The 14749-nt window shown below is 35.4% G+C and overlaps 1 protein-coding gene across 19 annotated transcripts in view; it reads left to right on the plus strand.

Annotated features, from left to right (window-relative positions):
• The window catches only part of PCM1 (pericentriolar material 1), a 115883-nt gene that overhangs the window by 42957 nt on the left and 58177 nt on the right, over positions 1-14749 (plus strand). For 12 of the 19 annotated variants that reach the window (XM_032287977.1, XM_032287982.1, XM_032287983.1 and 9 more), the window contains 12 exons: positions 2307-2490; positions 3427-3597; positions 4087-4238; positions 4358-4593; positions 7440-7591; positions 7738-7867; positions 8821-8961; positions 9613-9803; positions 11083-11283; positions 12481-12700; positions 12807-12952; positions 13446-13636. In XM_032287977.1, the coding sequence (XP_032143868.1) occupies positions 2307-2490; positions 3427-3597; positions 4087-4238; positions 4358-4593; positions 7440-7591; positions 7738-7867; positions 8821-8961; positions 9613-9803; positions 11083-11283; positions 12481-12700; positions 12807-12952; positions 13446-13636 (2115 nt within the window). Of the gene's footprint in view, positions 1-2306; positions 2491-3426; positions 3598-4086; positions 4239-4354; positions 4594-7439; positions 7592-7737; positions 7868-8820; positions 8962-9612; positions 9804-11079; positions 11284-12480; positions 12701-12806; positions 12953-13445; positions 13637-14749 lie in introns of all 19 variants that reach the window. The other 7 variants (XM_032287969.1, XM_032287968.1, XM_032287971.1 and 4 more) reach the window with 2 other exon arrangements.

The following is a 14749-nucleotide window of genomic DNA, read 5'->3' on the forward strand; positions in this document are numbered from 1 at the left end:
GAGACACCACAGGGTTTCCAGGGACTCCATGAGGTTACTAGGTAGGCTTCCTTTGTGTTTTTTGTTTGCAGTAGGAGGTTAAGCCCGCCTCTTCCGCTGACCTTGAGGTGCTGCTGGGTGATCAAGAACAGTGTCCCATTGCTAAGCAGGCTTCCTGTGGTTTTTGTTAAAACATGAAGCCTAGTCCCGCCTCTTTAATGGTGGGTTGCGCCTTTCCTCCAGGAAGCTGGATCAGGCAGCATTCAGCTCAGACCGAGGCACTTGCTGTGTAACCCGCTAGAGTTAGTGCCTTAGCCCTCTGGGGTTTGTGGGAGAGGGTCGGGACCCGCCCAGCCGCACCATCTGTCTCCCCACTTTCAGCTCCCTCTCTCTCCGGGAAGGGGGAAGGGGCAATAGTTCAGTCCACAGGCTCTCCCAACTGGCTTATGGGCTTATGCGTTTGCTTAGATCTGTGCGACAATCCGGGACACTGTATTATGTTATTATTCAGCTCTGTGCTTGTAATTCCAGGCGCTTGACTGGCAAAGATCTCCTGTTCTGTGTATTGTTGAGGCCTTGGGGGAAGTGCTGTATCTGGACCAGGGTGCTGGAGGGGGAGCCTCGGAGTCACTGGTCAGATGCACTTTCTGGGTGAAGCAGCACCCCACCCTGCCTTGGTCTGCTCTGCCTGGGCTTTGCTCACTGTTGAACCAGACCTGTTGAAATGCACCTGGTACCTGGTTGGAGCTAGGAGATCTCTCTCTTTCTGCGTCTCTCTTGCTGGGTGTTGTGCACCGGAGTTGTGTCTATTCGGCCACCTTGTTCCCTCCCCCACACCTCTACTTTTAAACCTTGTCTGTATTAATTTTTAAAAAATATATAAATAATCATCCCAGGTAGCTATAACTACAGAGCTAAATTTTCTGCTCCACAGATATTTCACCTTCTTTGTCTAAATCAGATCTATTCTTCAGTTTCTATCCTAATACCTTTTCAAACATAGCCTCTGTCTCTTATCTGAATGATAATAGAGACTCAAGCATTAGAAATTGAAATCAGTAGAGGCAACTTTCAACTGATCTTTAAACATTCTAGCTGTTGTCTAATTAAAGAGAAGACGAGGGATTTAAAAACAACAAAAACCATTATCTCTGGAGCCTCTGTTCCTTATTCTCGTCTCCTTTTTCTTTGTCACCCAGAAAATAACCTTACTATTCCGGTCCTAAAACATACTTCTTTCTTTTTCCTGACTTTTGCTAGTCTCTTCCTACTCTGGAGTATAATCCTAGTTCTTATCCTTTACAAACAGATGAACACAACTAAGAAAAAAGTTGAAAGTTGTGCTTACGTCGTTGTGGTCAGTTTTGTATGCATACAGTAGCACTCTCTATACTGATGACTCTTAAAGGCCATTTTTTCCTTACTGGGAAATAGTGTGAGAGCAGCAGCAAAAGGTGTAGAATGGTCAGTGAATAGAATGAGGAGACTACTGGAAACCACCTGCAGGAATTGTACTAAAGTGAGCAACAAATAATGATGGTTCCTGTGAAAAAGATACTGGTAAATGACCACAGCTTTGAAATGGTAGGAGGTAGAGAAGTACAAAGATTCTTAATCTTCATTAATTGCTCTTGAAAGCATAATTTATATTTGAGAGTAAAAGAAGTTAAATAGAAAGTAATTGAATTTAGTTCAGGGACCATAGAGGGTTAGCCATTATCTAATTAGCAGATTTTTATTGCTGTTTAATATTTCATGGTAGGGAGGTACTACAGTTGCTTTAACACTTTTGCTTTGTCTCCTGGAGCAGGAAAAGTTGCTTCTTGGTGTCCAGATTTAACTCTCTGGTCTGTGGGTATGGAAAACTGATGAAGACCTAATCAGCTACGGCTACCCTATAAAGATTACAGATTGAGTACTGTGCATCATTCATAGTGGCCCTGTTTAATTTAACCTAGAACCAAGTTTATCAAGTTAGTTACCAAGTTTACTCATTAGTTAAAACTAACTAGAGTACTCCTCTAGTTTTTTTTCCAAGGTAGAATAGCATCATTCTTGTCAATTTCCATCTTTTCTTTTTCTTTCCTTTCTGTTTTAACACAGTGATTATAATGTAAATATGATAGAATCCCTGGAAAGCAGAGACAAACATTTCTTCTGTGTGCATTTTGGTGTGTTTAATTGTGGAGTATGCTAATAAGTTTCTAAAATTTAAATCTGTAGAAATTGTTAATGATTTTTACTTTCTATTTTTCGATATCTCAGCCAACTGTAAATGTTTGTTTAACTGGTGATTTTTTTCAATTTTTTTGTTGTGCCTTCTTCAGCCTCTCCACAAAGGAGTGTGGATCAGAGAAGTACTTCAGCTCCCTCTGCTCCTGTAGGCTTGGTACCAGTTGTCAACGGAGAATCCAATAGCCTCACATCACCTGTTCCTTATCCTGCTGCTTCTCTAGTCTCTCAGAATGAAAGTGAAAATGAAGCCCATCTCAATCCAACTGAAAAACTCCAGTAAAACATTTTTTACAATCATTTTTTCATAGTTTAAAATGAAATAATAGGGACAAATTCTGGTTTTCTTCTTTGTGTTGAAAATTCTGGCAAAACAAGATTTATTGAATACCGTAAACATTCTTAAGTGATAGGTAAAAGAGGCATGTGTATGTGTTGTGTGTGCATTGAGTTATCTAAGAGGAGATGTTGTCACAGGTAATTTCTGTGAACTGCTGTTATCTTCTTGTTTTTCAAATCACAGATCAAAAATAAGACTATAGTTAAAATATTTCTGTATTCAGATGATTTAGAGACCAGCCTGTAGAATCAGCCCTGAAGTTGAATCGCACAAGGTTGTATCACCACGTACAAATAACTTAGCTTTACTAAGTCTGTATTTCCTCATTTGCAAAATAGGAATAATGTATCTGTTCATAAATATGTTTTCGTTAAAAAATGTTGTTATTGCTCTTGGCACTTAGTATGAACTCAGCAAACTTAATTATTTTTGGTAAACATAGTATACACTCTTTAGATCTCATGTGTACACAAATCAAGAACTTCTGTACATGCTCAGTAATGTCCGTATACGTGATTTGCCTGAGAGGTAGTATTTGAGTAGTACACTTCTGATACTAGAGAAACCTAGAAATATTTTTGACATCAAGTTTTCTGCTGTTAACATTTACACCTGCTTAAGATGAACAATTAAATTGAAATTGGTTTTCTTATGCTTTTGTCCCTGACACAGCATAAAAAAATAAGGTGTTGAGATTTCGAGTAAGCCGTACTTGGCTTTAAACTCATTATTTTACAGTCATACTCCCTGGATAGTTCACTAAGTGGATATTTCAGTAGGTCTAAATTTTGTTTGTGTTGGCTACTATTACATGAAAATAATGTCTGCATTATTTTGCTAAAACGGGTGTAAATCTTACACTTTTTGTTTATCAGGAAGTTAAATGAAGTTCGAAAGAGATTAAATGAACTAAGAGAGTTAGTTCACTATTATGAACAAACATCAGACATGATGACAGATGCCGTGAATGAAAACAGGAAAGATGAGGAAACTGAGTCAGAATATGATTCTGAGCATGAAAATTCCGAGCCTGTTACTAACATTCGGTAAGAACTTTTTTTTGGATGTTTTTCCAGCATATTCTAATGTGATACTTTTAATGTGGGAACAAAAATACTTCATTAGAGCATTCATTGTTTGCCTGTTATATAAGCTTTTTTCTTGCAAATCTGTTTTGGTCAGTGTAATCATCTTTGCCCTGTGAAGATAAATGATCAGGGAGGTATGGAGTACAATAGTTCAGTAAATTTGTGTTTGTTAGATGGAATTCAATTAAATCACGAGATGTATCCAACTTAGCATTTTCCCGTCTCTTAATTTTTAGGTGTAATTTTCATTTTTTCTTTCTAAGTTTCCAAATAACACATATGCAGAAGTTACTGAAAAGCAGGAGGCGATTATTTAATTTGAATTTAAATGGCATAGTCAACAATGTTCTTAGTTTGGAGTATTTTATTAGCAGTTCTAAAATTTTGATTCCTTTCTCTTTTTTTGTGTGTGCCTTAAATAACTTCCGGCCGTTTTCTTTCTTCTAGAAATCCACAAGTAGCTTCCACCTGGAATGAAGTAAATAGCAATAGTAATGCACAATGTGTTTCTAATAATAGAGATGGGAGAGCAGTTAATTCTAATTGTGAAATTAACAACAGATCTGCTGCCAACATAAGGGCTCTAAATGTGCCTTTAGGTATGACTGCATTTACAGATAATTTTGCCGTGTTATTCCTACAAAGTGGGTGTTCATTCATGTGTGCTCTTAAGTTTTTTTTAAAAATTACCGATTTTAATTATACATGTTTTCAGCAGATTGTCGATGTAATAGAGAAGGAGAACAGGAGATTCATGTTGCACAAGGTGAAGATGATGAGGAAGAGGAGGAAGAAGCAGAAGAGGAGGGAGTCAGTGGAGCTTCATTATCCAGTCACAGGAGCAGTCTGGTTGATGAGCATCCAGAAGATGCCGAGTTTGAACACAAGATCAACAGACTTATGGCTGCAAAACAGAAACTTAGACAGTTACAAGATCTTGTTGCTATGGTACAGGTAAATATTGCTTGGTCTTTTAAAAACCTGTTTGTCAAATAGCATAGTCTTAAATAAAATTTGTGTATGATAATTACTTTGGTATAATTATACTAGTACACATTTATTTATTGTATGTGAGGTTTAAGTTTTTAGCACTTTGTGTGCTGTATGTCAGGTCAGCAACCTTTTTAAATTACGAGTGAATTGGTTATATAGTTTAGGCTTTCTGGCCATATAGTCTCTGTTGCAACTTCACAATGCAAAAGCAACCATACATAAATGAGAATGATTATTTGCCCATAAGTTTTATTTTATTATAAGCAATATAGCTGTTTTTATTTACAAAAACAGAAGAGAACACGTTTTGTTGTTTTGCTGATAACTGTGGCCTTACGTAGAAGTTGCAGCATCTCAATGAGGTAGATATTAAATAGATTGAAGAGGTCTCAATTGTCAAAGTTTATATGACTGTCCAAGCCAGCATTCAGACTTCTGATACCAGAGCCTGAGATCTTAACCCATTTTATGTAAAAGAAAAACCATATGTTATTGTATTCAGTAAGGTTAAAGGTTAATCGTAAATTTTAAAAAGCAATTTATACATTTTTTGTGTTAACAGTTTCACAGTTAACTGTAATTGTATAAATATACAATTGTATATTCTTACAATTGTAAAAATGTGTAAAAATATATAATTATTGTGTAACATTAACGCAAAATATAAGCTTATAATTGTATAAATATACTGTAATATAGTTAACTACATAACTATGAGCACATTTATAAAGGTGTGTATATAAATCATATAAAATGGTTTTTGTGAATGAAAGACTAAAGTTTTACTAACAGTTTCTTTTTAAATGCTGTGTACTTTGAATTACACAAGTAAAAGGTGAATGTGCTCTCTTAGTTCAAAAAAAGTACATATTATTTATTTATTTGTTTATTTATTTGGGACAGGATCTTGCTCTGTCACCCAGACTGGAGTGCAGTGGCATGATTTTGGCTCACTGAAACCTCCATCTCCTGGGTTCAGGTGATTTTTCTGCCTCAGCCTCCCGAGTAGCTGGGATTAATTATAAGCATACACCACCAAACCTGGCTAATTTTTCTGTTTTTTTTTTTTTTTGTTTGGGACGGAGTTTCGCTCTTGTTACCTAGGCAGGAGTGCAATGGCGCGATCTCAGCTCACCGCAACCTCTGCCTCCTGGGTTCAGGCAATTCTCCTGCCTCAGCCTCCTGAGTAGCTGGGATTACAGGCACGCGCCACCATGCCCAGCTAATTTTTTGTATTTTTAGTAGAGACGGGGTTTCACCATGTTGACCAGGATGGTCTCGATCTCTTGACCTCGTGATCCACCCACCTCGGCCTCCCAAAGTGCTGGGATTACAGGCTTGAGCCACCGCGCCCGGCCTCAATTTTTCTGTTTTTAATACAGTTGGGATTTCACCATGTTGGCCAGGCTGGTCTTGAACAGCTGGCTTCAGGCAGTCCACCCGCCTTGGCTTCCCAGAGTGCTGAGATTACAGGCAAACAAAGGATATATTACTAGTAAACTCCCTCTTCACCTCTACTAATAATCCCATCCTTGACCAAAGTCGCTAGACCTTTTCTGTGCATTTATGTACAACACTATGCACTTATTTTTAAAAAATACATGAAGTTTTGTGGTATGTTTCTTTGTTTTTACAAACTGTATAATACACTAAGTATTATTTTATAACTTTCCTTTTTTCCCTGCTCCACAATGTCTCCGAAGTTTTCGTGTCACTATATGTGGTTCTACATAATTAGGAGTAATTATGAAACATTTTATAATGGATAGGATAATTAATTATAAAATATAAATAATACTGCATATATATATATATATATATATACACACAACACATATAGTTATTTTTAGCTGCAGTATAGTTTTCTGTAGTGTCAGTGGACCTTAATTTAATTAATGTATAGTAGCATTTGGTTAATATATACTTGTTTACTGTCTTTCACTATTTAAGAGTGAATTGGTTATATAGTTTAGTCTTTCTGGTCATACAGTGTCTGTTACAACTTTACAATGCAAAAGCAGCCATACATAATACATAAATAAGAATGATTGTTTGCCAGTATAGTTTTACTATAAGCTGTATAGCTGTTTTTTTTTTTTTTTTTTTATGAAATGCACTAAAGAACATACTCGCAGAAGCTTCTGTGCATTTATGTTTGTTAAGAAAGATATGCAGGAGAATATATCAGAATTTGTCTACATTTTAATTTTAAAGGACACAACTTAATTGGTCTCTAGAACAATTATTTTCTAGGGAGCAGTTTTCTATATGTATTTTTTATATGTAATTTGTATTTCTATATGTATTTTTGATATGTATTCATATTTTTATGTATTTATGTTTTAAGCAGTGGTATATTTTTATATTTTAAGAAAATATATATTTTTAAATTTTAAGCAGCATTTCCGTCTTTTACTGGCCTGAAATTATATAATAAAACCTTGAAGCCACCATAAGTTATCCAAGGAAAATAATGTATAGAGTTTAAAGAGTCACTGTATGTTGATATACTGTAGCTTGTTTAACCATTATTGGAACTGGCCTTTTCCAAATTTTCCCAATTATAAGAGTTGTTGAGGTGAGATAATTATAGTTAACTACATAACTAGTAACATAAAGGTGTATATCCAAATACAAACTTGTAAACAAATGTATGTTGAACACGTGTAAACATGCATACAAACGTGCTTTCTTTACTGCTTTAATCTTTTTATGTAAATTTTACAGACTAGTATTATTTAGTAAGGTGTCAATTGGGTAATGTCTTTAGGTATCAAGATTGTTTTAATGTAATGATGCTATTTTAGGATGATGATGCAGCTCATGGAGTTATCTCTGCCAATACATCAAATTTGGATGATTTCTACCCAGCAGAAGAAGACACCAAGCAAAATTCAAATAACACTAGAGGAAATGCCAATAAAACACAGAAGGATACTGGAGTAAATGAGAAGGCAAGGTATGTTAAGCTTTCGGTCTTCATTTAATATAAAAATTTAGTGTCTGTTACGGAGTAAGTACTCAGTTAAGTACTGTGTTATGTTGTGCTTAATGCTTCATCAGATTTTATTGGAGTCCATAACTATAGTGTCAATTTAACTGCAGAGAGAAATTTTATGAGGCTAAACTACAGCAGCAACAGAGAGAGCTAAAACAATTGCAAGAAGAAAGAAAGAAACTGATTGACATTCAGGAGAAAATTCAAGCATTGCAAACGGCATGTCCTGACTTACAGGTAGTTAATGAAATTTATTTCTATTTGTCTGAAAAAAGATGTTTAGAAACTGATATCAACTGAAAGTACTCTTTTTCTAGTATTAAGGTGACAGAATCATATCTATTAATTTGGTGATTAATGGAGTGGATAAACTAATGAAGAGTTGGGGATATACATAAGTGTAAAAGAGAGCGCATAGGAATTTGCTCTGATTATTTTTCTTCTTATTGGGCTGGCTGTCCATAGAATCAGAACATAAATACTCATAACTATTTATTATATTAAAATATTCTGATTTGACTTTTGCAATTAGGGACCAGAATTTTCATCTTTTACTGGCCTGAAATTATATAATAAAACACTGAAGCCACCATAAGTTATCTAAGGAAAATAATTGTATGTAAAGAGTCACTGTATATACTTTTGCTTATTAGTTAGTACCCTATACATGGGTGTTGAGATTGAACAGAAAATAAAACATCTTTGATGATATCAGTTGGTCAGATAATAATATAGGAAGGGGATAATTCCTTCTGATATTTTCCCAGAGTTGATTGGCTAGCTTTATCTTCAGTTAGGTTGTGTTTTCAAAGAAAGGAAAACACAGCAAATGTGTTCATCTTCTAGACCCTTGCCTTTCCTACTTTATCCTTTTTTTCTCCTTATGTCTAGTCTAAATAATGTCTAGAGAAATATGTTGGAAAGTTGGGTTGAGTATTCAAAATTTGCCATTGTGTTTTATCCCTATTTTTTCTGTTGTCCCTGAGGGCTACTGTTTGTCAACCTCAGCTTGTGTTTTCATCTTTGTTTTCTTATTTCAAGTTATCTTTGGATGATGATGGCAATTGGGGTCTGCTAATAACACATTAAATATGGCGCTAGAGCCCTACAGAAGAAATAAATTAACTGCTTTTATGAAATTAATGTAATTGCTTTAATTCCTCATAACTTTTTTGTAAATTCCTTTTTAGCTGTCAGCTGCTAGTGTGGGTAATTGTCCCACAAAAAAATATATGCCAGCTGTTACTTCAACCCCAGCTATAAATGAACATGAGACCGGTACAATCAAATCTGTTTTTGAGCCTGAAGATTCTTCAGTAGTAGATAATGAGGTATTGTAGATTGTACTCTGTTATTCCTTAGTCTTCTTTTTTTCTTTTTTTTGTTCTTCAGTAAGGCACATGTTAAGAAAGGAAACTGAATAGCCTTGAAACATGTTTGTAAATGGTAGTCTGTTTTGTGCCTTTTTAGTAGACACAAAAATCTAGTAAATATAGATTATAATCTGTAGATAATTTAGTAGATTATAATGTAAAAAGGACAAACATTTTAATTTTTAAATTTTAACTGAAAATTGTCAAATTTTTAATTTTTTTCTAAAAAGTGTATTTTCAAAATATTTATGTTCTTAATATTTGGCAGAAATATATAAGGGGGTAGTTGCAACAAATAGTAATCATTTCAGTTAGAAAGAACTATCCTTTGACATTTTATTTATGTGTACTTTGTAGAAAATATAATTTTTACCCAAAAATTGCTGAAGTATATTTGGGTTCTACTTGTTTCTATTAAGAATTAATGATTGCCTGATTTTTTCTTATTTATAACTAAATTATCATTTTAACCTTCATGGACATCTTAGTGTGAAAAGGAGAGAATGAAAATAGAAAACTTTGTTGATAGTGCCAGTATTATTAGCCTGTTACTCTTTAAGGCTACAGCAAATCCAAATATTTACTCACTTCTGGTTTTTTAAAAAATAGTTGTGGTCAGAAATGAGAAGACATGAAATGTTGAGGGAAGAGCTGCGACAGAGAAGAAAGCAGCTTGAAGCTCTGATGGCTGAACATCAGAGGAGGCAAGGTCTGACTGAAACTGCATCTCCAGTGGCTGTGTCATTGAGAAGTGATGGATCTGAGAACCTGTGTACTCCTCAGCAAAGTAGAACGGATAAGTAAGAGAGCTGCATAAATCACCTTTCTAAAAACATCACCTGCCGAAGACTGACCTTTAGGCTAGGCAGCCACATTTCTCCTCTACAACACATCACAAATCTGCTATTTCAGTGTGGCTACAATTTAACTACCACCTTTGTGACTCTGTTTAACTCAGTTTAACTGAATCCAGCCACTTTCTGTTCTGACTTCTTGTAGCATCAGCTTCCTCTTTTGTCTTAAATTACTATGGCACTTGATCAAATGGTGATACAGATTTTCTTATATGTTTAAGCCTTATTTTCTTATTTAAGTTTTAAGTTTATAAAAAGAAAATGCTTGATATTTTGTAGTGTTTTTCTGTCATGCCGGAAAGAAGCACTTTTTTATACTTAAATTGAGTATCTGCTGTTTGTAAGGTTCCTAAGGCCCTAAAACATTTTATTATAATAAATTTAATTTTTAGGATTTCAGTTTAAAAAGTCCATATTTAGAATATTTCTAAAGTGTTGGTCATCGATAAGATCAATGAATTACTTAGCTATATAGTAATATCCAGATCTAAAATTTTGAAATCCAGATTTGCTTATGACCTTTCCTTTTGATATCCTCAGATGGCTTTTCTGGAATTTTGCACCAAGCCGTACTCCCTTTCTTCTCAAATGAATTTCTATTCCTTGGAGTTTCAATATGCATTTTATTGATTAGACTGTACCTACAATATTTTATTCTGTACTGGGTACTACACATCTGTTGTTTTACAGAGTTCTTCAGATAGTTTTGATGAGTATCTTGTTTCAGAGCCATTGGTCTTGAGTTTTGTTCTCTAGTATGTCAGACACTAGATACAGGTGGTTATTTAAACTTAAATGAAATAAAAAATTTATTTTTTTAGTCTTACTAGCTACATTTTGAGTGCTCAGTAGCTGTGTGTACCTAGCATCTACTGTGTTGAATAACACAGATGTAGATTATTACCGTAATTATAGAAAGTCCTGTTGAACAGTACTGATCTTAAAAACTGTCACTTAGGGAAGAATTAAAAGTTAAGGGTAGGTTAGTTTTGGAAAATAGTCCCAGGGGATATGATGATTATTTAAATTTATTTGAAGAATTGTTTTGTAGAAGGCAAACTAAACATATTCTACATAACAGCAATAGGGAGAGTACTACCCATAGCATCGTTACTGTGATTAAGTGAAATTTTATACACAGACATGTATATTTATGTTTGAAACAATGTCTGGCACGTAGTATTTAGCTTATCTCCAGAATGGTGTGTTTTATGTCTCTTGCTAGAACAATGGCAACTTGGGGAGGATCTACCCAATGTGCACTAGATGAAGAAGGAGATGAAGACGGTTACCTTTCTGAAGGAATCGTTCGGACAGATGAAGAGGAGGAAGAAGAGCAAGATGCCAGTTCCAATGATAACTTTTCTGTATATCCTTCTAACAGTGTGAATCATAACTCCTACAATGGAAAGGAAACTAAAAATAGGTTAGTTTCAGTATTTTAATTTTGTGCTTAATTTTTAGAGGTTTAGGTCTTTTGGACTGACAGCAAGCACTTCTGCAATTCTCCAAGTCAACTGAGTGTCCTATTGTTCAGTTCAGAGTTAGTGCAGACCCCACAAGTTAAGGGGCTCAGTTTGGTAAGACTGCTCTTATTTCAGACTTCAATTTCAAGTGCTTAGTCCCCAGGTTACCCACACATCTATGCAACATGGCTCGAAATTTGGGAGTTCCTACAACCCCCTTCTGGTTTATTTGCCAGAACAACTCACAAAATACAGGAAAACACTTACTTGTGTTTACCTATTCCTTACAAAGGATTCTGAACAGCCAAATCGAAGAGGTGCGTAAAGTCAAGGTATGGGTTGGTGAGGTGTGCAGAGCTTCCATGCTTTTCTCTGTGTGCCCCACCCTCTCCAGCACTTTGATGTGTTCATTGACCCAGAAGCTGCCTGAACCCTGTTGAGTAGTTTTTAGGAAATTTAATTGCTTAGGCATAATTGATGGAATTGCTGACTGTTGGTGACTGGTCCAGTTAGCATAAATCCAGGTCTGGTTGAAAGCGGCTTGTTAAGCATAACAAAAGACTGTCACTCGGAAGATCCCAAGGATTTTAGGAACTCTGTGTTAGGAACCAGGGACGAAGAACAGATAGATAATTTGTTATACTACAAGAATGTTGTTGCAGTAGATCCATCTAAACTGGATCAGTCTTCACTCCTGCTTTTGAGAATTAAGCAAAAATAACCAATTGTAGATAGTGAAAAAGGCCTGTTAACAAATATATTTATTATTACACTGTTAGTAACAGTGAAAATTTTTTTAAATAAACGATGGTAAAGTAGATAGAGTAGTTCCCCTTGATGAAATGCTATGTGGTTGAACTTAAAGCATGAGGAATGGAAAAGTACTTGACATAATAAATATTTTTATTTTGCAGAATACTTAATTATATGGACACTTCTGTGTAAAAACTTGAATAAAAAAGTGGAAAGTAATGAAAACTGATAATTGTACAAAACTAAAGATCTGGACTTTCTCCCCTCTCTATATTTTTTAACACTTTATATGTTTGAATTTGAAAGTGAACATTGGCCCATAGTCAGAGTATCAGAGTTTATTGCTGTATTTTAAAAGCCAAATTGTTATGTATGATGACTTAATGCTTTCAATCTTGTGTTAGGTGGAAGAACAATTGCCCTTTTTCAGCAGATGAAAATTATCGTTCTTTAGCCAAGACAAGGCAACAGAATATCAGCATGCAACGGCAAGAAAACCTTCGTTGGGTGTCAGAGCTCTCTTATGTAGAAGAGAAAGAACAATGGCAAGAACAAATCAATCAGCTAAAGAAACAGCTTGATTTTAGTGTCAATATTTGTCAGACTTTGATGCAAGACCAGCAGGTAAAATTTGCTATGAAATACATTTTGCTTCTATTTTTATAACTTTTGAAGCAATACAACTTTTTCTCAAGTCATCAATAACTTAACAGAAACTTTCTTTCAATAGACTCTATCTTGTCTGCTACAAACTCTTCTCACGGGTCCTTACAGTGTTATGCCCAGCAATGTTGCATCTCCTCAAGTACACTTGATAATGCACCAGTTGAACCAGTGCTATACTCAGCTCACATGGCAACAGAATAATGTTCAGAGGTAATCTGTTTCTTAGAAGTATTGGGACTGTAGAAGAGCTAACATTGAGCAAAGGTTTTACTATTAGCTTCTGGGAGAAAAGAGCAAGAACCAAATTGCATATTTGGACATTATCTCTTGAGAATTTTATAAGTGGTGGTTTGCCTAATGTTCTTTTTTTAATACCTTGGATTTCTGTGTTTATAAATTTATGTTAATGAATTTTACATTTACTTGGCGAATTTTATGGTGTGTAAATTGTACCATGGTGAAGCTGTAAACAAAACAATGAGTTTCTTACAGTTACACTGACTGTTAGACAGAAGTACTAAGCTCAGTTCTTGTTGAAGAGGCAAAGTTATTGAATTAAGCCTATAGAGCAAGCAAATATTTGCTATAGTATCAGAGCATTTTGCATGCTTTTGAATCATTTTTTACATTTACTCTTTTTGAATGTACTTTATATATATGGTGATATAACTGATTTTTAGATTATTTACTTAAATTTTTGTAGGTTGAAACAAATGCTAAATGAACTTATGCACCAACAAAATCAGCATCCAGAAAAACCTGGAAGCAAGGAAAGAGGCAATAGTGCATCACACCCTCCTTCTTCCAGTTTATTTTGTCCTTTCAGCTTTCCAACACAGCCTGTAAATCTCTTCAGTATACCTGGATTTGCTAACTTTTCATCATTTGCACCTGGTAGGTGACTTATCCTAAAGAGAAAATAAATAAAAGCAAAGTGTTTAAGAACATAATCTGTCTATTGCATAGTTGTTTTAACACCTTCTTTTGGAATGGGTTAGGAAATTTTTGCAAAGACAGTTACAAAGTCTTTTCTACATTGTTTCTTTTCTCTTTTGTTTTTTTTTGAGATGGAGTTTCATTCTTATAGCCCAGGCTGGAGTGCAATGACACCATCTTGGCTCACCACAACCTCCGCCTCCCAGGTTCAAGTGATTCTCCTGTCTCAGCCTCCCGAGTAGCTGGGATTACAGGCATGCGCCACCATGCCTGGCTAATTTTGTATTTTTTTAGTAGAGACAGTTTCACCATGTTGGTCAGGCTGGTCTTGAACTCCTGACCTCAGGTGATCCACCCACCTCGGGCTCCCAGAGTGGTGGTTACAGGCATGAGCCTCTGTGCCCAGTCTGCATTGTTTTTTTTCTAGACCAAACTTTAGTAATATGGTTGCTAATGAAATTCAGTGAACTACTTGGGAATGATTGCTTCAATTTATTTTTTAAGAGGAGAGAGAATTAACCTGTATACCAGGTACTGTGTACACACTGGGAGAGTAAAGATGAATAAGACAGTGCTCTTCTGGAGGAGTACCGTGTCTTCTTAGGGAGATACTGATAGACTAAAGGTGAGCACATTTAGCTTAGGCTTTTCTTTGGATGTTTTTTCCTGCACTCATTATGTACCAGACACTATGTAAGTTACTGGGATCCAAAGATGAGTAGCACTGATCCTTTTAAGGAATTCAGGGTGTAGTGAGGATGCTATTAATGAATGCTTAGAGTACGGTGCCATGGGTGCCATAACAGGGGTGCAAATGCTGGGGAGTGTCAGCAAATCAGTCCCCCCTGCAAAAAAAAAAGATACCTAAGTTAAAAAATGAATAGAATTTGTTTCCAGAGAGATTAGAAATGGAAGGGCTTTCTAATCAGTAGACCCACTTAGTATAAAGCAATGAAATAGTACATCACTCAGGGAATTTAGAGGTATTTAAGGGTGGCTAGTATTTAGGGGAAGAGTAATTGATGTGGCTGAAGAGTGGCAGAGGCATTTTGTGATGTGCAAAGAAGCTTA

Source organism: Sapajus apella, unplaced genomic scaffold, assembly GCF_009761245.1.
Source record: "Sapajus apella isolate SASKATOON/1434 unplaced genomic scaffold, GSC_monkey_1.0 scaffold21, whole genome shotgun sequence".
Taxonomy (NCBI): domain Eukaryota; kingdom Metazoa; phylum Chordata; class Mammalia; order Primates; family Cebidae; genus Sapajus; species Sapajus apella.